This window comes from Catharus ustulatus, chromosome 7, assembly GCF_009819885.2.
Source record: "Catharus ustulatus isolate bCatUst1 chromosome 7, bCatUst1.pri.v2, whole genome shotgun sequence".
Taxonomy (NCBI): domain Eukaryota; kingdom Metazoa; phylum Chordata; class Aves; order Passeriformes; family Turdidae; genus Catharus; species Catharus ustulatus.
The window spans coordinates 13,137,828-13,164,103 of record NC_046227.1 but is presented as its reverse complement, the minus strand read 5'-3'; the positions used below and the strand labels follow the sequence as shown (position 1 = coordinate 13,164,103).

Genomic DNA, 26,276 nt, shown 5'->3' with positions numbered 1-26,276 from the left:
CAGTAAACACAATTACATTGCCCTACCGCTCATCTCTAATGAATCCATGCTAATTGATTAATCAGTGCTGTTGCTCCACTATGATAATCCCATATGAGGAATAGTAGTAATGTAACTAGCAATTACTAACATACATTGCACACTGAGGAAAACTTAACATAATGCACTGTATTAATAATACATAATGCACAGGGCAGATGCAGATCAGCAGGAGCAGAGTGGTGCCCCAGCCAGGCCTTGTGTTCCATGGCACAGCTCTGACTTTTGGGAGGAGAGGTGGCCAAGTGGACTGGATTGTAGTGGGCTTTGGGTGTGTGATTCGGGGATTACTGGTACAGGGCCTGTGTTGGGCTATCCCTGATGAGTGGAGTGTTACAAAAAGGCATGTCTGAGAAGATGGGGCAGTCTTTTTCATAATTTCCTGTGGTGTTGGTTACTGAGGTGACTGCCTTCTTGGCTTAAATATAGCTACAGCTGTGACTGCTGAAATAAGAGAAAAAGCATTCTTACACCATTGCAGCATCTTGCTGATGTTACTGTTCCAAAGCGATGAATAGAAATTTGAGATCCAAGTCAAAGCTTAACATTGGCTCTCACAGGCTGGGAGTGGTGCTTGGTTGGTAACAATGTGATTATCCATGCTGTTACAGAATCGGTGGATCTATGGATTCCTGCTGACCGACCTAGTGTGTTTAAGGCATCTCATTATACAAGCCATTCATAAAGAGAATTAACAGCAAAATATCAAATGCAATCTTTAATGAAGACCCATTTTAACTCTGAAAATGGATTTGATTTTTAAATTTTGGAAACCTCTGTTGTTCACTCCCACTGTCATTGGTGGTGATGAAGGCACATGTACTTTTCCTTTTGATAAAAAAACAGGTGAAGTAAATAAAGAATTTATTGCAAGGAATAGAGATGCAAGGTTAAAGTATCATTTGTACATTGAGCTTATAGATAATACACATTTTTAGAAGCCTTTCAGATAATATTGAGGACATAATGTAACAAAAGCAGAAAGTTTTGATTCAGTAGTGCAGTTACATTTGTAAAGTTTTCTTTATTATGCTCTAGGTTTGTGAGTTTTTTTTTTTTTTTTAAGTGTTCAGAATTAGTATCTTTATGTTGTGAGAATAAAATTCGGATTTTATTTGTGGGAGAAGTAGGGATGTGGCATCATACATAATACTGTCTAGATAAGATTTAGATGTCCTCCAAGTACTGCTTTTATGAAGAAATTATCCTGTTGTAATGCATGGTGGATTAAGAGATCTTTCATTTACTTTACAAAAGGAATACAAGCAGTTTCTCTCTAAACAGAGAAGAAATTAGTCAAAATTCAGCTTTGTAGTTTGCAAATCTCTTGTAAAACGTTTTGTCAATTAAAGATCTTGGGAGGCTTCAAGCAGTGAGTCAAGCCAAGAAAGGTCATGCTGATGTTCCCTTGGTCTGAGAAAATTTTCTAAATTTTCTTGTAGAATCTTTAATTTCTTTCCTGTTTTTTGCAATATTAATTGCCCAGTGGCAGTTTCCAACCAAAAGAAGGGATTAGTGTGCATTTGTGGAGCTAATGATAGTGCACTTTTAAATGATGCTTGTTGCCATGGAAATAATTGCTTATAAATAATTTATGTAGTAACTCAGATGTCCAAAGTTTGTGAACCTTTTTTAAACATATATTTTTGTCTTCAAATGGATGATACAGAAAAAATCACAAATTTTAGCTTGGAAACACCTGCTTCTTTGCTGCCTTTCACTGTTGATACCACTGCTAAATATTCTTTATAAATAAAAGGCCACCCATGTATTTCTGGACAGTAAATTAAGCAACAGTCCTTAAAATATGAAAGTATAATAAAACACTGCAAGGTAAATAAAATAAAAATATTAATGTCCTAGCAGATAACAGGTCAGCCAAAATATTTCAAGTGCTCTAAGTATGGCCTAGTTCAAATAAAGAATCTTACTGAAGTGCAAATACTACAGACATGGGCATAAAGTCCTCCTGATGTTGCTCTGTAGTGTCTCTGTAGGCTTGCAGTGTAGGCAGAGAGCTCATAGGCAATTAAAACCAGCATGATAAATGTAGAGAGAGCTAATAAACATATCCTCTTTTTTAAAGGTGCCAGTAGTCACATGGCACATGGCCAGTTAACTGCATCCTTTAGATAATTATTCCAATATTGACAACTCCTAAAAGTTGTGAACATATACAATATTACTTATTTCCAGTAGTGTTTGGGTCGGTGTTGGTAGGTGGGTTGTTTGGTTTGGGTTTTTTTTTCACCCTTACTAGAACATTTCTGTTTATTTTAAGAGCTGGTTCTTGGCCAGTAGAGGTGCCAGATCTTAATATTTATCAATATACCATCAATGCTTTTAAAAGCAGCTTTCTGCTGTTTTGGGAAGGGAATTGCTCACACCTCAGCCTAGAAATTGTTAAAAATGTTGGACCTAAGTCCAGAGTTTTATGTGTAGGAAAACTACTTCTGGAGACTTTTAACTGAGGCATTTTTTACATTTTTCTTATTCTCTCAGCCCTTCACAAATTGAAATATTTAGGCACTCCGGCTGCACCTTTTCCTTCCCTTCACCTACACAAAAAAAACTGCCAAGGAAGATGCGAACTCTCTAGTACTGTTATAACTAGCAATTTTTTTTTTCTCAGTGATAAAGAAGTTTTTCATATGAGGATTCTTGGAGTTCTCATATGTAACAATTTTGATCCTTAGGCCTAAAAGTAATCCTTGGTGCTCTTAACAGTAAAGAACTTACTGTTTGTGTAGGACTTTAAGAAAGTGAACATTGCTTTTCCCAAGCAGAGAATGCTCCTCAGCTAGATTTTTGAATGATTAAGATGACACAAATTGGGAGTAGGTATAGGAGGGAGAGTCAGGGAGAGCATTTTGAGGGTTGATGTTGCCTAGGTGTGTTTTACATGCAGAAGTTGAACATGTCCAGAAGAGCTCAGTGGGAGTGCAGAGGAGGGAACCAGGCTGTTGTAGCTTGTCCCCTGAAGAACTGAACCTCCTCTGGTTTTGGTTCCTTCTAATTCTGATGCTCCCTGGGAGCTGGGTTTGATAATAACTATGTGTTCCTGATGTAGAAGGCAGGGACTCCAAGGTGTCTACTGGTTTGGGACCAGTAGTAATTAGGAGATTAGACAAAGTTGCCTCCAACTCTTAGCCCAGGAGCTAGGTGTCCTTCTCTGGTATTGTGGCCTCAGCACATCCTGTTTGCTACTGAGAATTCATCCTCGTTTTATTCTGACTGAAGGTGTTGACCACTGAGCTAAAGCATAAGCAGTAACTCTGAAAATGTGTCTCTGTGTGTGTTGTTCCTGTCCCACCTTTCCTAAAGATACTGAGAACTTCCCTTGGACTACACATGTGATACAGTTGCTCTGAATCTGCTTCAGTGCCACCTCAGCCAGAGTGACTTGGATGTGCTGGGATGGGGGTTTCAGGCAGCTCAGTGTTTGCACTGAACAGAGTATGTAATCCACCAGTGCAGTCCAGCTGTAATGATGACCCTCAGCAGAGAGCTGTTAACAAACAATTTGGGGGAATGATTTCTCACTCCAGACTGATTCTCAGGAGAGTGTCCATTTATGCCCTTGGTTTAAAATAACCTTTAAAATACCAAGATCACAACTCACTACAATATTCAAGAAATCCCTTGGTAGTTGAGGGGAAAAATATTGCTGTTGTGGTTCCTGAAACTGTCATGTAATTCCTAAAAGTCGCACTATATTATGGCTTTTCTTTGTGCTCTGCTAATTAAACATGAATCCACTTTGATGTTATTAAAAATATCTGAAGACATACAGCTATTCTTATGTTGAAAAATATCTTTTACCAGTCCAGTTGAATACATTTCAATTGACAAGATTGAAAGAGGCTGTGTGATTCTTATTTTCATAATAGTTGACTGCCTAAAAATCATCTTTAGCAAGTGATTAATTGCATTTGTATATACAGCACAATTGCATCAATTATCCATTTCAAATTAATTTCATTCTGGATAGTTGAGAGGATGATGTAGTTTAATCAGTAAGTGGAATGGAATATTGTAAGCTGTTTAGAAATACTTTCCACGTTCTATGGCACAGTGATTTCAATCAAGCAGACCACTGGAAAAATAAGAAATACACAGTAATAAACATTAATACTTTTCCTTCAGTTTAGCAGCATTTTGTTAACCTCCTTTGCATTGGTTTCCACCCTTGATGTATTGATGTTAGCAATACAGTGTGAATTATATTTTATTATGCTTATTTAGAAGGAAAAAATGAAAGCTATGTTAAATTAAAAAATTAATCTGGAATATTTTGAGGCATTGTTATACATGCCTTTGCAATACTAAGCCATTCTTGCATATATTTTAGGAAGTGGTTTGGGCTACTACATAAAACTGTGTGGACTGGAAGATTGGACGTTAGTCTGTTATTATCTTGGTAATGAAAGATTAGCCAAGTAAATGAAACACAGATGTTGACATCAGCTTCACACCTAATCCTTGAATGACTATGAACAGCGCCCAAAAAAACAAGCCATGCCCAACACAATTGCTCACCACCTACTGCCTGATTTTCAGCCTGGTCACTGAGTCGTGATTGGCCTCTCCCAGCCAGCTCCCCCAGTTTATGTCCTGGCCATGATGTTCTAGGCTGTGGGGTACCCCCTTGTTCAGTTTGGGTCAGCTGTTCCAGCTGTGCTCCCTGATGGTTTCTGGTGCACCCCCGCTCTGACAGAGCATGGGAAACTGAGAAGTCCTTGACTTAGGGCTAGCAATACTCAGTAACAACCAAAATATCAGTAGTTAATCAACATGATTCTCTTAGTAAATCCCACACATAGTACTGTACCAGGTACTAGGACAGAAATTACAGTAATTTCATTATTATAAGCCACACCATTTTGACTAAAATTTTGGTCCGAACCCGGAAGTGCGGCTTATAATCAGGTGTAGCTTATATATGGACAAAGAACAAAAAATTGCTGTTTTAGATTTGGAGGACAGGTGTCTGCTGAGAAAGACAGGAGCTTCTCTTTGAAATGGAGAATGTAAACCCCCTCCCTCCAAATTATTATAATTTTGAAATCAAGGGGCTTTCAGGCAAAAATATGGGAATTAGGAATAACAGTTCTTTTCTAGGGAAATTAAAATAGAAATACAGTAATACAAAGAAACAAACTCCAAACCCTGACAAAGTCAGAGTACAACCTGACACCCCGTCAGGCACGGTGTTGGTAGCAGTCCCATTAAATGGTGGCTGCATTCTCCTGCAGTGACAGATGTGGCTCAGTTGGAGCAGTGCTCCTGTACAAGGTGCAGTTTCCCTCTGGAGGTCCAGTGGTGATGTGGAGAAATCCGGTTTTCCTCTGGAATCCAGTGGAGAAAGGGGCTCCCTTAGTGTCCCAAAACCTCTGTTTTTATCTTGGTAAGAAATGTTGGGCTCTTTCCCCTGGCTGGAGCAACTTCCAATGGGATGCAGTAATTTTATCAGTCACACAGTGGGACTCAATGGGCCATTAGCAGAAAATGACTCACTGGAGGAAGGATGGGGTGTGAAAAGATAAAGAACAATGCCCCACCTGGTTTCAATGGATGGCCCATTAGCAGAATATCTGCCATGGAGATAAGGATCACTGCCCCCACCCTCAACAGATGGTGATAGAACAGATACCTTTTATCACACTCTGTATTGTAACCCAAGACAGTTGCTGACACCCAGACACGCAGCTTATAATCAGGTGTGACTTATAATCATGAAATTACTGTAATTCTCTTACAGTCCAAACCAAGATTCCTCAGTTCCAAAAGTTTTCTCCTACATTGACGTGTTACTGCTACATTATAGTATACATCTCTGCTTACTGGAAGCTTGTTATGTATTTCACTTGGCCAGATTGTTCCCTGGCTTAAGGGTAACCTGACTGTACATGGAAAGTAATAAAACTAAGATAAATGTTTCCTTTATGAAGGGTTTTAGTGAGACATCTTTAATTAGTGGATTTAAGGCTAAATAGAGGAAGAGAGATACTGATTTTCAATCTGAAATACTTTGAAAGCTTGTGGCGTGCTGCATTCTTCTTTTTGCAAACTGAGGCTAATGAGTATCATAATGAAGGGCAGTGGTTATTGTGGTTGAAGTTTCTTAGCCATTTCAGGAACACACAACTTACTTTTGTCCCAACAGACCAAGTGAGCCATAGAGAAGCCTTTTGGGCCTAAAAAGTCATGTGCAGCTGACCAGAACTTGAAAACATAGAATGTTACTGCTAGGCATTGCAGCAAGATGTATATAACTTGGTTCAGATAGGATTATTGTATTTTAACCTGTGCTCAGTTATATCATTACTGAACAACAAGGGGTATTTATGTGGATGTTCCATGAGTTATGTGGCCTTCTGTATGCCATGTCAGGTATTGCATTTGTTGTTCTAAGTAAAAGTAAACAACTTTATAACACGGGCTAATTGGTTTGGGAATATTTATGAAAGTGTTGATTTTTAGAGCTAAATATAGTGCTATGGCTTTTTAAACTCATTCTGGCTGTCAGAAAAGCTCACATGATCCTGAAAGTGTTGCTAAAAATGTTCAATTTTTAAATGCAGTAATTAAAATTGTCTGTTGTGAGAGCAGTAGATGAGACATTTCCTGCATTTGTAAACCAAGCATCCCTTTCACCCCCAGGTTTCCTTGCATCTCACTGTTTATGTTGTTGGGATCTGAACTTTTACTGAACCTTCTTAGAAGAAGGTTTTCTTTTGGCCAAGTAGAGAGAGGGAGCTCTGCAGCCTGCCACCCTGTTCCATGACCTTCTGCTCTTTGATTTGGATACTTTTCCTTTGTTTTAAAGAGCTGAGGCCCTCAGGGAATACGGTACTGGAAACTGGAACTTCAGACACACATTTTCACTTTTGTCATTAGAAGAAAGTCTCAGATAAAGATACTTTCCCTTGGGTATTCCAGACTGTTTGAGTCCTAATTTGAGTAGATGTATGTATTTCCTCTATTAATAGATCTTACTTACTTCTTTCAAGTTTATTGCTAGTGTTTGATGACCATTTTATACTCCAAGTGTATCCTGCGCTCAGTATTTTCTCCAGTTCTTTATTTAGAGTTCTTTTTCTCTAAATTTGTCTATTTTGAGATTTTTCTCATGTTGGTTATTGTAGAATAAGTTTTTTTCAAAGAAGATAGGATGGGTTTTGCTTGTAACATTCCTAAAAATGATGTATTGGCAATTTTATACTATGAATTGTGTTTTGAACCTACCAGACAGACTTGAGGTGATTTAGGGTCCTTCTATAACCACTGGTGGCCTGTGAATATTTCTAAAGTTTTCTTGCTGAGCTAGGTGATCTAATCTGCTCTTGCATGAATGTGCAAACTTCAGCTGCATAGGAACCTCAACAAAGGATTTGTTTTTAACTAAAATGGAATTCAAAACTACACTCTAGTCAGAGTTTAGGTAGCAAGTAGATGTAGTGCAGTTTTTTTGAAGATACCAAAATCCAGATTTTTTGGGTTGCAATGATAGTAAGAAAGCAGAGCAGTGGGACTGGTGGGGCAGCCTGGCTGTGGAGCAGCCGCTGCTGTGTTGGCTTCTCAGGGCTGCACCCTTGGTTTGCAATACGAACGATTGGTTTGACCATTTTCAGTCAATTCTGTCTCTCTCTCTCTCTCTCTTTTTCTAGCCAAAAATGTATACTTTCATGGCTCTATCCAAAAGTGCCACTGTTGCTTTATCTCTGCGATATTTTGTGAGTTTTATGAAATAAGCCGTTTCAAACATTAAAGAAAAGACATAGACTTGGTCATATTACCTAAGCTCAATAAGACCATGACTGACTGCATCATGTTTTTTGCTGAGGCTAACATATGCCCATGCTGACTGTTGAATTGAGAAGAGTGGATGTTCACAAAGTAGAAAATGTCACTATTGGTATGTACTCTGTCACTCCTCCTGCTGCCTCATGTATGTGTTTACCCAACTTGAGAGCTGTCACATAATGAATTCAAGACTCTTCCTAGCATTTGGGTTGCAGTTGTTAGCATAGGGCTATTATTTAAGCAAATCACTCTCTTCTGCTTGCCCCTAATTTGAAGAACATGCTTTTAGTAGCACTAAGGAGAATTGCTTAATTCAAATTTTCCCTATGTAAATAAATTTAAAACTTCCACTGTTCTTAGATGCACATGCTTCCTTGATTTTTGTTTTTACCTCACCATTTTGCATTTTATTCCTATGTCCTTAGTGAAAACTGCAATCCTGTCACTGTAAATCTGTTACAGTGTCAGCAGAATTTGAGTCAAAGTTTGTTAGTCAGTGTCCTTAATTCTGCTAGTATTGAGAAAGTGACAATCAGTCTTTAAAAACTGAACATGAGATTGAGCATTTTTGTGTGTATTGGATCAGTGTCTTTGACAGTGTCTTTAATTGTGCATTTTTGGTTTGCTGTTATTCTGCTTGTTTGTCAGGAGATGATCTGTTTAAATTTGCTGTGCATATAATGTAATGCTCAAGTATGAAAGGAATTTGTCCATTTATAGTGATTGTTACGTGACTGGAGCTCTAATGTCATTCTCGGAGAGCTCACTTATAATGTCAGTGTTGTGATTCATGTTTCCTTGATCAGTTAAGCCATTAAATACATCTGGCTTTGTATTTATTGACTTGAGCATGTGATAATCTGTGATATGTGGGAGCACTATACTCCTGCAAATCTAAACAGGCAGTGGAGTGCAGGATGGGCGCTCTGACACTGAACTTTTTCTGAAATCCTTTTGCGCACTTTTCTCCAGTCAGGAGAGGATAACTTTATTTTGGAAGCTTTTACCCTTAAATTTAAACAAGCAAAACCCCTTCACCACAACAAACAAACAAACACACCAACCTAAAAAAACCTCATAAACAAGATAAACAAAAAATGCATCTTGTAAGTGTTATGGACTCCAAATTTCATCCTGTAATTCCTCACAGAAGTTTTATCTTGTAGAAAGATTAAAATGTGGACATGCATGACTGTCAGGTGCCTCACAAGGTTACCCCATTATTTTCTGGCACAGGAATGATCATGCCTTGAAACATCTCAGACACGTTTATGAATTTGAAGACCTCTTCCGAAGGTCTGACACCTCTTGTGTCCATAATAATACTCTTATCCAGCTTCAAGATACTTTCTGCTGGTCTGGCTTTTAGCAGTAAAGAAAGCTATTTGTTGCATTCTTCCTGTGAGGACCTCTTGCTTCTTTTGGAATGTAACTTAGCAATGTTGTGCTGTGCCATAAAGCAAATTGAAGTATGAGAGTATACTTGTTGATCAAAATTTTTTCCTTTCTGGTAAAAAAAAAAAAATAAATCTGTGAATCAGTCAGCAGAAACAAGATACAAGATTGCGTTCTGAACAGTAGTGTTTATCATTGCTGGGAAATCTGTTTCCCAAGAAGTGGGAGATGGGGGACAAGCATAGGTATAATCTCACCACAACAAAAACAATAGTAACCAAAAGTCCAGAAACAGATAAATAGCATAGCGTATGCAGCTTGTGTAGTCCGCAAGGGAGATTTCAGATGGCAAAACATTTCTGAGGCATGAGTAGCATGTTCTCTGTCATGTACTGTGTTGCAGCCAGTGTCTGGGAGAAAAGGGTCTAGTTAATCACAGCCCTGAATCTGCTCATGACTATATTTAATTTTCAATGAAGAAGAGCATCTGTAGCAACAACTCTTTTCAGTGGCAGGCTAACAGAGGTTAGTTTTGTTGGGAGTTTTGTTGTTAAAGCATTCGTCTTCTTCCAGCATCTGCTGATTTCACTACAGTTTTTTTTAAAGCTTTTGTCAAGATGAGGTTTTAACACAGGAAGGCTGTGTGTCTGATTTCTGCTGGTAATGCACTGCTTGAGGTCAAGCTCTTGATTTACAAGATTAGTATGGAATATACTTCATATAACAAGAATTGTTCCTTGACATGTGGTTCCACTGTGAAAAGTGATTGGAAGAGATGGCACATACTCAATACACAGCTTTTAAAAGAGGTTCTTTATTAGTGACAGAAGTTCACTTTGAGTGAACTATATTGGTCTTGCAGTTGAAACCAAGTCTGTTGGCTTCTGCTCTAATTAACTCACAAAGAGCATCAGTATCACTATTAAAGGTTCAAAAGCACCATGTGAACCAAAAAGGATCCAGCTTAGTTTATATCTCAAGCGTTTGCTTGCAAGGCTCCTCACGATTTTGAAGCCCAAGGCAACCTGCACTTGCCCCCAACTCTCTTTATACTTATAAATGAAAAATAAATTCTGCAAATCTTTGAGGGACTGGAAACACCAAACCTTTAAAGCCACCTTTTGAATAGAATCATCTTTTGAGAGAAGATGGAACTTTTATTGAAAATTAAATTACCTATCTAGTTGGTTTTGTTCTTTGAAATTAATTTATAGCATTGCTACCTATTGCCTTGAGATAACTTAATATGGCAGGTGTATACACTGGAAAACTACCACTGCAACAACAAAAAAAATAATTATTAACTTTAGCCTTTATCTAGTTAAGATCAGACTCTGAATTGAATTCTCTTAGTGTGTTGACAGCTGAAGATTTATGTCTTCCAGCTCTATTCCTGTTGCAGAGTTGACAGAAGTGACCTCTCCAAAAAAGGTCTTTGTTATGGATTTTGCTCTGTTTACATTATTGCCATAAGGATTGGGATGAAGTACAGTATGTTAAAGCTAATACATCACCTGCTGACAGTGGTCTTATCTCATTGGTAACTATTTCCTTCTCCCAGTATGAAAAAATGCAAACATTGAGTGCAAGGATCACAAAAAGAAAGTTAAATAATAGTTTTCAAGAGCTTTAGCATTGGTGTCTCAACTCTGTGTGCACTCTATTTTTATGTCTGATTGTCCAAATGGCTGCATAATTTCTTTTTCTGGGAAGCTACTCTGAAAACATATCTTTGCCAGATAAACGCTGCTAGGGGATGGAGCACAAAAAAAAGCTGTTTGATTTACTCAGGGTCTGTGTGATCTCATGGGAGAAAGGCAGCAGCTCAGAGTGGGAGAAAATGGCATTCAGCTTAGGCAGAGAAGAAAGTAAAGCAGTACAACTTTACAGCATTAAGTTGTATAACATTAAGTTTCTCCCAGTGGAAGGGTGGTGGGACTGGCAGGAACAGGAGGACCTTAGATACCCTCCTGTTTCTCCAAGTGCTGTGTCACAAGTGCTCCATCCAGAATGGGTCTTCCAGTCCTTACTGTCAGTGAGAGGATGTTATTTTATGACTGACTTTCTCTTCCAAATATAAACACAAACATCACATTGTTCTATATGCATAATTCTGTTCATTGTTTGAATATGTGCTTTGAAATCTCTCAACAGGCTGCTTCCCAGGCATCCTTTCAGGATGGGGAGGTGAACCTCACTGGACCCACAGAACTGCTGTTGGCTCAGAGGGCCCGGCTCCCTAGCAGGTAGGAACATCTTCAAGTGTGATTTAACTGTTTATACAAGACTACCTTTTCCTTACAGCTGCACTTGTGGTTCTGCACTGTGCTTCTCATCACCATTATCTCTTCCTCCTCCCACCTTTCCCCCACTAAAATTGCATTTGATTCACATACCAGAGCACATATTTGAGCATGACAATCTCGTACCCTAGTTGATGAATATGAATTATTTTTGTGCTGTTTGTAGTACAAGAGTAAGGGAGAAATCTGGGTTTTGGTTTCTATTCAGTCCTACAAGTGTTTCATGTCTAAAGATAAAGGGTGTTCTTAAATCATTTATTATATCTCAATAACTAACTATTAAACTTATACTAACTATTAACATTATAATCCTAAAATCATTTGCTTTAAGTGTCACCTCCAGGATTGAGTGGTAAGGTTATTACTTTGCTATATCCTGTAGTAGATTTTGTATCTGTGTTTATTCACAGTGTAAACTATTGCTAATATTTGCAATATTTCCCTGTTCATTTCTTCACTAGAGAAGTCAGGTGGAATAAATCCTTATATCTTCTCCTCATTTTTGACAAGCAAGAGATGGCTTGTGCTGTTGTATCTCAATGTGGTCAGGGTCCCATTGACATTTTGGGAAATAACTTTTATTTTAACCAGTCTAAATTTTGAGCAGCACTTAGGTAAATATATAATCTGTATTGGAAACCAGTGGAGTAAGACCTGAGAGCTGAATAGCTGGAACAAGAGGAGAGGAAGTTAGGTGTTCTCCAGAGGTTTAGTAATAAGTAAGAGTGTTTATTGCACCTGAAAGCAAAGGGAAAATTCTAAATGGCTGAAATGAAATGGAAAAATAATTCTTTTGTAAATAGCATTTGTTACACCAAATTATCAAGCCAGGGTGCCATAGTGTTAGAGAGTAAGTTGGTCAGATCCTCAGTGGTAGTGTTGGAGTATTTTCATGCTGCTGTTTTTCTATCTCATCATAAGCTTAAATTTCAGTTTTGACTGGTGATTCAGGTCATGCTGAACTCACCTTTTAGAGAACGTAGAGGAATTCAGTACTTTGTCCAGTATCTTGTGTTTGTTGCAGAACTCTTGAGATATATATATAGCACACCATATAATTAAATTAAGAAGTGTTACATGACAAACTTCTGTGTGACAGCTAAAATGTGAAAAATTAATCTGTTTCAATTTTAACGATGGCAGATAGTCATTTGCTATAATTCTGCGGCTTATAGTTGTTTGTCAAAACAGTATAAGATAAAACTCATGAAATAAACAGTATCTGCATGCCTTAATCTTCAAGCATTTATCCTTGCAAACATCTGAGAAAAAAACAAGTCTTAATATTCCCATTTTAGCTACATGGGGTCTGGGGAAGAGGCATGAATATGTACCCCATGCCTGTGGAGAAGTTCGCAAGAGCAGGGACTAGAACACTACTGGTGGTCTGGGCAATGCAAGATTTGTGGAGGAGGATCACTGTTCCTTTCACAGCACGTCAAAAATTTGTCTTTTCATTGCAAGGGAATTAATTTCTCAGTTTTTCTTGTTCTTTGAATCATAATTTCAGTTATTTTATGCGCAATTTTATCATGTTGGTACAGTTGTGTTTATCAGCTCTGTCTGGGTTTTTTCCTCCCTCCTGGAGGTCTCCTTGTCACCCAGTGCCTATGCCATTTTGTAATTCCTTCTGCCTGCTGATACCGATACATATTTTTGGAATGGTCTCATCATGAAAAGGAACTGGAGTGCTTTTCCAGCTTTCCCTGCACCTGCCAGGCCTCGAAGTCACACGCCTGCTGATTAGTGTTCATCACGCAGGTATAGAACTTAGTTTAGTCACTAATGCGTATTTTCTGTTCATGGAATGTTGCTAAAGACTTCCACAGCTTGTTTCACCTGAGCTAATTATTATGCATCACCAAATATATGCAGTCATTTGTCTCTTGATCCGTTAATTTGTAATGGGGATTAATCAAGCTCTCTGCACGCTCTTCATATTTACTGTTTTCCTTATGCCTTTAGTAGGGTGTTTTAGACTATCTGAGTCCTCTTAGGAATTTTCTGAGAGCCTATTATTGTTTATGGAGTTAAACAATTCGTTGCTTGCATTTGGGGTTCTTCAGAAGAAGGTTTTGATACTTGTTTGCTCTGTAATTCGGTGGCTATTGGAAACACTGACAATGACAAAACCCCTTGTGATACTTTTCAGAGCTATTCAGTTTTCTGAAACAACCAGGTCTTCTCTGGCATATCACAAACCAGACAAGAATAAGCTTAGCTTTCTGTAGATCTCTTACAACTTTTGCTGAATTCTGCAAACTGTCCTGACATAGGAACACAGAAGGAAAAATGATAAAGAATATAGATTGAGACCCATTTGATTGATGCCAGAGTATCAATCAAATGTTGAACAGATAGGGAGCAGAGGGAAAGCTGGCCACAACATGGTATTCCCAAGAATCTTTTTGTATTAGTAATAGTGGGGATTTTTCCTTTTTTTGACATGAATTGTTTTAATTTTGAATGAGATTGCATTGTCTGAAAAATATTGGCCAAAACCAACCAAGCAAATGAAAATCAAAACAAAATAGAGAGAAAGGAGCAGTTTTTCATAGTCACAGTAGAGTAATTCTATCAAAATGTGCCTTGTTGTGGTTCCTGTATCCTGAGGTGTTTTTAAAAAACACTGTTTTGCCTGCAAAATTGAGATGGGTACTATGAGGAATTTGTCATCAAAATTGTGAGTTATATTGGAGTATTTGAAAAATGTTCTGCTCTCTTCAAACAGTGAACATGAGAGAGATTCTGAATGCACTATTTTGTAAAGCAAAGTCAGTTCTTAGCTCTGTGAAATTCACAGGAATTTCAAAAGTCAAAGACTTTAAATTTGGTACCAATGATTTAATTTTTGTTTGGCTTTTTTTCTTGTAAGTCAGGTTTTTAAAAATGTTTTTCCAAAAGTGTTTTCATTAGAAGTAGAAGGTTTATAAAGGGAAAAAATGAGTCACTAGAGACCATCTGTCTGTCTCAATTATCTGTATTTGATTGAAGTAAGGAAGGTTTTATTAATAAAACAACATTAAATAATAAAACTATTTTTTTCACTATCATCTTAATATCTAATTTGTCTCCTTTCTGAAAGAAAGTGTTACACATAATTCTAATTTATTCAGGTATTTTGCTTGTTGAATTTTAAAGTCGTTAGGGCTGTGAGGGACAATCAGGTTATTAACCCTTCATTTAAATAAGCCACATCAAGAGATGTTAATAAAGGTAATATCTCAGCCAAATTGTGAGCTACTCTGTGCTGTGGGCAAAAGGCAGTGGAAGAAAGAAAACTATGGCTGGCCCTGCTGCTTTCCCTGCTTTGCTTCCTGCCACTGAGTTTGCTAAGCTTTATGGCCTATAGTGCTTGAGCAAAATAGCAGCTCGTCAACTTGAGAAAATGATCCGAGCCTTCTCACAGAGCACCAACCTGTCTGAGGTCAGAGTCCCTTTCAAGTTGCAACCAATAATGAGCATTTCAGAGGGAAGCAGAGAAAAGAGTACCATGATTAATATTTCATGACTGAGAGCCCTAGTCAGTTGAACTTTAAGATCCAGACTTGGATTGTTTTATATTCCTCACTCAAGCAGGAAAACTGTTTGATTTGAAGAAAGTCAGTTCACTGGTTTAAGTAGGTGAAATCAATTGCACATGGAGTAAATGAATGTGAGTATGGAGGGGTTTTGGCTCCTCTGCTTGGAAGTTAATGGGAAGTCCCTTTGGCTGGATTCTCTTAAAACATTTCACTGCAGAAGTACTGGGAAATTTTTCAAGACTGTATCCCTTGGGGGTCTGAAAATTTTAATCTGACATTTTGAGAGTTGAACTTTACTATAGGAAGGACTTAAAACATTAGGTCATTGGAATGTTTTTAATGGAATAAATAATGACAATCCTCTTGTAAATTCTGAAGGTGGCTTTTTTGTTGTTTATTTGCAAGTAAAGATGATGTTCAGGGTAAAGGAAGCCAAGCTAATACCATCACTGTATACGATTTTGTATTTCTCTGTGCCTTTTTTTCATGTTCTGTACTAGGTCAGAAAGATTTTCATAGTAAGAACAGGGTCTTGATACTCTCTCGATGGTCAGGTAGATAATTTGTCACAGCTTTTAGCACTGAATTCCTTAGCATACCATACATGGGAATACTGGTTTTGAAAAGCTTGCTTTTCTCAGTACAAATTGCTGTGTTAAGGAACAGTAAACACGAATCTCTTGCAAGTGGATGTTTAGCTTAATAGCAGTGGATTAGTTGGAACGCAAAGGGTAATTTATGCATAGATAATTCATTATGTGTTTTCATTATGTTCGCTTTTGCTGTCTTCCCACTTCTTTTTAGCAGAGGTCAGGGTCAGTTCCTTGGTTTAAGCACTGTAGATACATAATTAAAGTGTAGCTGAAGCATTTTTTCCTTCTCTGTGTTTTCCTATTTTTAACCTACTGTGTCTTTCATTAGTCTAACAACAGAGAATTGGAACAATTTGATTTAAAGAAAAAAGACACAAAACCCCAGTGCTTGCAGGCTGTCTGACTTCTCACTAAAACTTCAGATTTAATCTTGTGAGAACTAATTTTAGTGTGAGGAAAAAAGTCTGGAATAATTAGATTAATGCATTTTAGTTAGGAGAAGGTGATTTGTGTCCTCTTCAAACCTGAAATTGGAAGAATGTGACATTATTTCATAGTAAATATTTGAACTTTTTGGATAATTTTAGTGTTGTGTAGAATGGAGCAGCTGTTGTGTTCCTGTCTCTTATGAAAGAGTGACCAGTTTCCTTAATTGTACCTGGAAAACTTATCCTTTCCTGCACACTGAGTTGCTTTTTCTTCTCCTTCTAGGGTGCTCTCTAGCCCTATTTAGAGATTGTTCCCATTTTCATCATTTGAGTGTGTTCACACTACATAACATCCTACATAACATCTTGAATTCCAGCTCCTTCTTCAGGGTTATCAAGACATTTTTCTCAAAGGTTTGCCTACCTAGTTGAAAAGGGGAAAGGAAATAGGCTGAAAGGGAGTAGGAGGTAGGTGAGGAGTGTGCTATCTGACAGGTTTAGTTTAGCTGACTACTCTGGAAGCCTGCTCTGGATGAAGGGGGACAAATCTTTATCATCAGTAACTGTATTGGTTTAGTATGTGAAAATGTATATGGCAGAGCCATCAACATCTTTTCTTTGGGTAAATCCGTGCATGCTTCCTCTTTAAAATGCCCTAAAGGAATTTGACATCCCCTGTAGGCCTGTGCTGTCTAGCAAATGTCAACACCTTTAGTCAATGGATGCTCTCTCTGCTGGAATGACTGCATTGCAGGGGAAGAGGCACGGAGCTGGAGGTGCAAGTGAAGAACAAGTAAGGAGATAGAGCTTAATAACCGGATCTGTGAGCTCTCTACATCCAACTGGCCTTTAATTTGCCTTTTACTTGGCTGTGGTCAATAAAAACACCACATAGCATGTTCAGAATGTGCTTTTCTGTTTGCAAGGGAAGCATTGACACTGATTTTTTTCCAGGTATGGTATCTTACTAATCCATACCTTTTCTTAAAAACACTAGAGAAATTGTTGAATATGGCTAAAACTGCGAAGGAAGGTGCCATTGAAATGGTAAATACTTTGTATTTACTGAAGCAGTAGGTTCTTGTGACATACACATGGTGACAAGTTTTGCCCAGTAACCCATGCAGTAAGCAGCTTTTCTGAGGTACTGTCTTCACTGTGTTGCAAAACAATTAATCTGCTTTAGGCTGTGCCTACTGCATTTTCCAAAAGCAATCCTACCATTGTGTTTGTAGCTGGGGAAGGACAAATCACCTCAGTGAACTTGGTCTTGCTGCAACAACGTGTAACTTTTATTTCTGGAGTGGGTTCCCTTTTCAAGCATCTGTGTGCTCAGTGTTTGGGATTGGTTCTTCAGTGTTTTTTGGGTAGTTTACAGAGAAGCTTTCAGCTAACAGATCTTTTCCCTTTATGTAATCACAAACTGCTAATTCTTGATACGGGTTTCAGGAGAGGGAGCTATAGTATCCACAGTGAGGACACTGCAAATCTGAGGCTCAGATCGATTCATGACTAGATCTGACCACTAAATGTGCAGCATTCCATTTAATTTTGCTTTCCATGTTACCAATGCTGTGCATGCTCTCATGTGTACACTTTATCTCTTTGTTGAACAGTACTTATCAGCATTTTTAATAATATGCATGGCAGGCCTTGTTGACAAATGTGATAGGCAGTAAAGAATCTGTCAGAAATCAATAGTATCAAACAAAGAAGAATTTAAATAGTAAATTATGACAATTTCAGGTTAAAAATCAATAGTACAGCATCTTGGATCAGGTCATTCTGGACAAGTCTTCTCCCCTGTGTGAGACCTGAGGTACCTCCAGTGCAGCAAGGGGAAGGGAGGTGCCGGAATGTTATTGGAAGAAGCCTGAGTGCTGTGTTTCTGTTTGGGGTGAACCTTGCACTTCAGAGAAATTTCACTGGCATAAAGGCTTTTTTAAAGTTCAGTCTTTTTGACTGCTGTAAGAATCTATCTCTATGTATTCCATAGAGATTGAGTTTGAAGTTCAGCAAGGACAGAATTTCCTGAGGTAGGAGCTCCATCTGCTCCTTTAAGAACAAGGAGATATTCAGAGTGCAGCCTACTGAGGCACCCTTTGTGCATCGCTCACCGATGCTCCCAGCCTCTCACCCCCAGATAGGAATTTTACTCCAGATCTTTTATACTGACTTGATGGGCATTTTCTTTTACTGCAAAGGGCATTTGAGGTCTGTAGTAGAGAGTTCGAAGAGCAGTAGGTCACGAGTTACTAACTTATGGAATTTATTTTTTTCCTATTTGGGTGTTTGTTTTTAAAATGTGTTGAATACTGCAAGAAATCTATAAATTATATTTGCTGTTCTCACAGCTATCAACCTGCATTAGACAGTAATTCTGCTTTCTCCTACTCCCTTCTTTAATTTTTTTAACCTAGCTCTGTCAAACTGAAGAGTCCAAGCACCTGTGTGTCTCATGTGCCTTTGGAGTTTAGTAATTAGTGTTCTTAGAGCTTATCCTATTTAGGATCTCACTCAGCCATGCCCTGTTCCTGAATACTTTCTCCAGTACAGTATAAACTGCAAGCCAGCGTGAAATAGTACAGTGCTGAGTTCAGCTGTCCTTGTGGGCAGATTAAACCTGCCCAAAGAGGGACAGAACAAGTGAATGGCACTAAATGTGTCTGTCTCTAATCTTTGAGGTTCTTAAATTAAAAAAACCAAAACAAACAAACAAACAAAAAAAACCTCAAAAAAACCAAACAAATCAAATCCCAGATGTTCGGTTTTTTAAATTTTTTAACAGTCATGCTTTCATAGGTATAATATAAAAACAACATGTTCTCAAAGATCCATGAAAGTTGCTGTGAAAGACTCTTTTCTTCTTGGAAGTAAGAGTCCCATTTGTTTGAGAAGGAGGAGTCTATTTAGAGTCATGAATTTTTTTATTAAAATTATAATTCCAAAGTTCTTAGTACATGTATGTAAAGTGTGCTCTTATTCTGAACATTTAGTGCTCTAAACATCCATAAGTTTTACGATGTACCAAAAAATTTTTAAAGTAATATATAGTGTCCATGTGGGTATTTGTTTTCACAAAGAAGCCTGTTGTTCTTAATGTGTAGCTTTCATGTTCAATTTAAAAATAAGTTTGTGTGTTTTCTTTGGCTTTCAGCCTCCTTATAACAGTAAGTGCATTGATTTAATATGACAGCTCACCTGTCTGTTGTGATAGCCCTCAAAAAAAATTCCTGCTCTGTTTTACAGTTGCTTAGGAAGACAACTCCTCCCTAGAGTACACAAGGTTATTTGGGGACAGCTATAACTTAAGTTTTCCCTGTACTAATGAAAGCCCATTCACTACTTCTGATTATTTTCTGAATCTGAGGGCTTGGCCGCTTAATTTACTTATGCGTTTTGATTTTCTAGAAGTTCAAAAGGCAATAAAAGTAGCCCTTTAATTATCTCTCTTTGTGTGTTAAGAGAATTGGAGGAAGTAGAAGATGGAACTGAAAGAGGAGTTAATTTCCTATGCATTCATTGTTGAGGGTTTTGGTAACCACCCTGATTAGCTTTTCTAACCAGCTTCACCAGAAAAAAAATGTACTTAAAAAAAATCTTACAGAAAGATTTTCTCAGGATTTCCCCATTTGATTAATGAAGCAGGGGAATACAGGAAAGTAAAATCCACAAATGTCTGTTGCTGGTGTCCGTGTTATAAACAAAGTAACGTGGAAATCCATTACGTTGGGATCAGTGATGTCTTGTTGTTTAGGATCTTTCCATTTAATATCTAGAGAACATAAATTCATTACAGTGCCAGTGCTTTTGAAAGAACAGTTTATTAAAAAAATGCTCCCCAAAACTCACTCTGTCCCCTAATTAAAAATAATAAAGTTTATAAACTTCTTTTCCAATATTATTCCATATTTAGCCAATCAAGCTAAGAATTAGTGTATTTAGGGCACATTGCTTCTCATTAATCATTGTGCAACTGGATAAAGGTTCATAACACCAAAAACATATTCTTATGTTACTAGGAAGGAATGCCAGATTTTGTCTAAGGTCATTTGCAGTAAGCATGCTCCTTCGGGGAGGGCTTAGTTGTGCCATGTGGGTTCTTGTTGTACTTAATGTGGTGTAACTGTGCTGCCACTTCAAGGGTGATCACAGATTCTTGATGGGTTTCAGTGCATTTTTACTGGCCATCAAATCAAATGATCATAAGACCATGGGTCAGCAAAATCAGTCAGCTGCTACCAGAGGAAGTTGTGGTACTAAGGAAAAATCATCTGAGGGAGGGAGGGCAGAGTGTAGGAGAGAGTCAGCTTGGTCTTCTTATCTAGCGAATGTGTGCTCTCTAGATCTGGTGCACAGGGAATGATCAGGGTGTCTTACTCACTAGTAGTCTGCACTTGATCAGTTAGACAGAGTCGTTTACTCTGGGCAGTATTTGAAGTGGCCGTTTGGTTCTGTCTCACAACCAGGGTGTTCTGAATGGGTGTGTGCAGGAATCCTCTGTGGCCACTGATCCCGAGTGCTGGGGGTGTTCAGTACCATGGGAGGGGAGGGAGTCTTTTTGGAAGATGGGCACTATTATGGAAAGAAGGAAGAAGGTCTACTGCAATACAGACATTGCTAATTTTTAAGGTTCTAGCCAGTTCATGAACCTTCCTTTTCAAGTCATGGTCACCCAGAATAGAATTAAGGTCACTGTAAGGCTGACAGTTTACAATAGTCAATAGGAAGTGAAGCAGCACATGCCATGAAACAGCATAAGTCTTGTCAGAGATAATATAGAGGTTTTTAATAATGGTGTTTGAGGAAGGAAACTTTGATAAAATGGGCTGAGTTGCACTACTGATCACAATTCATTTTGTTCTTTGTCACAGAGGCTGTATCAACTGAGGGAAGAAATCAGTATATTTAAATGGGATTTGACTTGAAATTCTCAATGTCCTTTCTGTGTGATCTTCATGTTTATAATGTGACCACATGGGAAAATTGAAGCAAATCACATAAACCTTAAATTAAGAACATGTAAAAACCGCCCCCTCCATTTTTTTTTTTACTATGAAGCCTCTCTTCACGTGAAACCTTATTCTTTTATATTCTAATTAACTTACTTGAAGGTTAATTTAGAAAAATGTCTAGTATTTGATTTCTTTCCCTTTTAAAACACACAAATGCTAATCTAAAACAATTAAAAAATTTAATGGCTGCTTTAATTTTATTTTCTTATATTAGTGAGTTCTGAGTCAAATATTTTTTCTACCTTTTCTGCTATCTGATCAATCGGGAATTTGTTTTTAATATGGAGAATTCTGTGAATAAGCTTATGAGATGTGTTTCCCTGTGCTCTTTCTTAGTGAAATGACAAAAACAGTGGAGATTTCTGGAGAAGGTGGACCCTTGGGAATACATGTAGTGCCCTTTTTTTCATCCTTGAGTGGAAGGTAAGATATTTTCTGCATTGTTCAAGAAGTATATTAATGAAAGGATTTCAGCTGTGCTTATCATAAAATACCTACTATTTACCAAAAGGAAAACAAAAACTGGTCTATGACACTGTCTTCCATCATAAAAATATTTACTAGTCCAAGTTCTGTATAAGAAAACCACAGAATAATTTAGATTGGAAAATACCTCAAAGATACTTGAGTCCAACCTTTGACTGGTCTCCATCTTGTCAACTAGACCAATGTCTAGTCGCTCTCAGTCAATACTAACATCTTTGTTTATATATGGTCTTTTAATTGTCTCTGGTTTTATTCTCTGAGTGGTAAACTGGACTCAGTAGTTTTGTGTGGTGTTGGGTTGGTTTTGTTGTGTTGTTGTGGGCTTGTTTGTTTGTGTTTGTTGTTTTGTTTTGTTTTTCCTAATTGAATATCTGCATAGGCTCTCCCTTAGTGACATACCAGACAAGAAGAGTCAAAAAAATAGCTTGCCTGCTCATACCTCATATTTTTCAAGCCATCTTTCAGATTTGATTGCATAGCGTTTCTAAAATGTGCTCTATACCATGAACCTTTCTTTGTCACAATACAATTACTTTAATTATAAATGATTTAACAAAGTCCATGGAGATCACAAAAGCCTATTATAGCAGCATGCTCATATTGATGTGCTGTAGTTAAGACTGTGTCAGCATTTTCATTATAGCTGTTTTCTAAGCTATGTAACTTGGATGTGTTAAAAAAAAATAAAAATCTAGGCTGAAATTTGACATACAGAGGCTTAGCCAGAGAGTTAATTTGACACTGGCAGCCGTGAATAAGAGATGGGAAATTGCCAGAACCATAAATGACACTACTTTATAGTAAAATGGCTGCCTGTTACACAAAGCCAATAATTGCAAAAGTAAAAATTGTCTAATTCGTAAATGTTTCTTTACTTGTCAGCTTTCATGTAGGACAGAGAAAGTGAAGGACTGAATTACCTTGTAAAGGTCTGGTTTTTTGGCAAGATCTGAATTTGCAAGTGGGCACAAATTAATTCAGATTGTTACCAAAAGGGAAAATAGATGTCCATCTGCTGCCTGTAAAAATGGCATCACTATCCCAAGAAGAAAGTTGGTCTTCGATGGCAACTGTCAAAGATCCAAGTTTTGTCCTTGGTTTGTGGGCTGCCTGTTTGTCTTGAGAAAGCCACTTTGTTACCCATTCTGAATTGCACAGGCATGCCATAAAGGTTGTAGTGCGGACACCGTATTTCAAGGTCTTTCAGTAAAACAATTTTTATTAAATTACAAGCTGTTAAAATCAATAATTGTTGTGACTGAAATGCAGCTTTGTACTCAAGTAATCACTGTGTTGAGTGCAGCTTTTAAAGGCCTGTAAGAAGTGGTGTTCCTTGGTCTACACTGTACTCATGTTAATATGTCCTTAAAAATGCTTTTGGGGATCTGCTGAAGTAGAGGGGTCTTTGACAGATGGGCTACTGGTTGTTTAGGCATTGTCTTTACATTTTAGTGACCCTTGGCAGAACTGTACTGATACTTTTAGAGTTAAAATACTGCACTGACTTAGATGGCTTAACTCTTTTTTAATCTAGCCTGAGACTAGAATATAAATTGTAACTCATCATAACACGAGAAAGTACAGAAAAGCATATTTTATTTCTTTTGGTGACATTAGAGAGTTTATGAGGACATGCTGGCCATGACTAAATGGGTCTGTTATTTAAATCTCAAAATTATCTTCTAATAAGGTAATGCTGGCTTTAGCCTGGTGCTGCTGCAGGCAAAAGTTTTTCTACAGGTCATTACAACATCATACTAATTTACAATATCTTAGTTTATACAGGAACTACAAAAGTAATAGAAATAATTTTCCCCCTTTCTTTTGCACTTAAATATTAAAAGCAGGAAATTAAAATTTAATAGTGCATTAAAATGCTAAAATTCAGGCCGTGGAAAAAAGTAGTGGAGGAATGAATTCAAGCTGCCTCAGTGTTCGTAACTCAAGCCACGTGGGCAGTACGGAACACACAAGTTTCAGACAAGTAGGCAATCCTATTGCATTACATGAATGCAGTAGCCAAGCACACAGGATTAGTGAGCAACCAACTTAATTTGTAATTTTGTTTATTTCTATACTTTTACTGGCTTGCATTTTAACATAGTTGTATTTAATTAGTTCTTAGGGTTAAAGGTCTTTGATTGCCAGTAGTTGGATGTCATCAAAAGGGCTGTGGCCCCTCACCACCACTGCCCTTTTTAATCCTTCAGGGAAGGATAATACTCATTACAGAGAGTCTTTATGCTAATAAATCACTTTTTTTTCTGTTAGATATTTTAAAGAACTAATAATCTGTAGGAATTAATTTTTCACTTAGTAATTGATAGGACAGAAGTACAAATTTTTAAATGTTCTGAGACAGTAAATCTAAAGTCAGATGCTCAGTGAATATAGTATCACTTGAAATAGTTAATGGCATACTGTGAATCTATTGAATGGACTTAGATATGAGGGGCAGTCATAAATCTGAGACAAAAATACAGGACTTCTGTTTTGTGATTGGAGTGCTGGCATGTTGAAAATTGCACATTAATATTTTATGGAGTATAACCAATAGAAAATGATCTCTAAAGGTCATTTTTGATGACCATCTTTGCTGAAGTGGTATGGAAATTTAGTGGACAAAGATTGATTATAGAAGTTCTTCACAAGCTCACAGTTGTCAGGACTTTTTGGACACAGTAGTGGTATCATTGGATATAACTATGTTGAATTATAGTTTGCAATACAGAGGTGTTCCAGGTAGGTCAGGATTCATTATTGACACTGGAATTTTGCACCACCCACACTGGCTCACTTATTGCATTATTCTGTGCTGCACCTCTGTTTACACTTGCACTTACCTTGTTAACAGACAGCTTGGCTGTTGATGTTCTACTGCTCTCCTGCCACATGGATGAGTAGTATTGCTGTCTTGTATTAAAGCAAGGGGCTTTGGCAACTGAAAAGTTTCAGAGACACTTTCAGAAGTAGAAAAGTCAGTTATTTCTTGTCTCATTCTGACTCCTGTATATTTTATTATAGTCAAGGCAGAGAATTACTTTTAATCTGCTTGTGCTTTTTTTTGGAGCAGTGGCAGAAAAATATCGGATAAGCTACACTGACATTTTTACCTGGAGAGGGATCTAGGTGTTTTCCTCTGTTTCTCTAAGTATGACCTACAGGGCATAATGCTCCCCAAGTTTGAGCAAGTAGTAAAGCATTAGTGTGCAGCAATTTTCTGGGGTATTTTTTGGGATGGCCTCCTTTTTCATTAATAAGTCAGCTGAAACCTCTAGGTTAAGCACTTCATAGATAGATAGGCAGTCTGCTCTATCATTTCTTACACAATAGAGATTAATATCCACTTCTAGTTGGTATAAATTCGTATCAGCACAATAAGGATCTCTTTCACCTATGTTTTGCCTTTTAGGATGCTGGGACTCTTCATCCGTGGTGTTGAAGAAAACAGCAGATCTCGGCGTGATGGTCTTTTCCATGAAAATGAATGCATTGTGAAGATAAACCATGTGGACCTTACAGATAAAACCTTTGCACAGTAAGTGCTGCTTTAATAATACTTTTAACTAGCCAAGATTTTATACAATGCTGTGTTTAAGGGATTTGGAAAAGGATTAATGCTTCTTTCAGAAAAAAATGCCTATAAAATTGGTATGTGACAGAAACTTCATGATTTTCTTTCTGAAACCTCCAAATAAGGTGAAATTTCACGAGTTTTAGTGAAATTACTGTGCTTATTTAAATTAACAACATTAAGTTTTGTAATTGTTTTCTTCCCTTTCTAGTTCTGTTACTTTTACTGTATTTTCTTTGTAATTTTTTCTTCATAAGACTTTCAGAATGAGTCAACATCACAGCATGTTTAATGCTCTTTTGCAAATGAAATAAGATTATGTTTATTGTGCTGTAGCTTTCCGATCATTACTTTTTTTAAAAATACTTCTACTGTCAAACTTGAGCTAAATGGAAGGTCTCACTTTTTATGACTTTTATTAAAAGTCTGTTGACATTTATTATCTGTCTCAAATATTTTTTAACTAACAGGTTGTTTTGATCATCTGTGAATTAATGTGGCATTGTTGCACAAAAGAATAGCCTCTCAAATTTCACAGATATTTGCTGTAGTAATTAAATTACAATTTGTTTTTGCTTTTAATCCATATGTTTAGACAACTGATTGATTGTTTATAATATAACAAAAACCTATTGAGATGTCAAGGGAGTCGAGGCTTAACTTTCTTAACAGTAAGCCAAATGTTCAAGGCTTCTAGACTAAAATCAAATACATAATTTCACAGTTAGAAATAAATATTTGCAAAACAGGTTTTCATGAAACCAGTGTAGTTTTGTAGACTAGTACTCTTGTTTCTGAGACTACTTTTTTCCTTCCTGATAGCTTTTCTGTTACAGCTTTCTCTCTATTTGGTGCTAAAAGCACTCTGCTGTGTTATAGTACGTGCCATTCTCTTCCATCCATGGAAATTCCTAAATAAAAGATCAATTTGAGCAGAACAAAGTTGTCAGTATCTCATTAAAACATTCGTTGTCCCACTGTGCAGTTTTGTAATGAAATTTTGCAAATAAGGTTTTGCTTGAACCAAAACTTCTCTTTTCAAAATGTGATCCTTTCTTTACAATGTGTTGTCCCTTGGTGCTTTCTTCTGAGTTTAACTAGATCTCCAAAGGC

The 26,276-nt window shown here is 37.4% G+C and overlaps 1 protein-coding gene across 1 annotated transcript in view; it reads left to right on the top strand.

The window, feature by feature from the left end:
* The window catches only part of PARD3B (par-3 family cell polarity regulator beta), a 394,443-nt gene that overhangs the window by 154,654 nt on the left and 213,513 nt on the right, over window positions 1-26,276 (top strand). Inside the window, exons 5-7 of the mRNA XM_033064800.2 lie at window positions 11,395-11,486; window positions 21,440-21,526; window positions 25,002-25,127. Coding sequence (XP_032920691.1) covers window positions 11,395-11,486; window positions 21,440-21,526; window positions 25,002-25,127 — 305 coding nt within the window. The remainder of the gene's footprint in view (window positions 1-11,394; window positions 11,487-21,439; window positions 21,527-25,001; window positions 25,128-26,276) is intronic.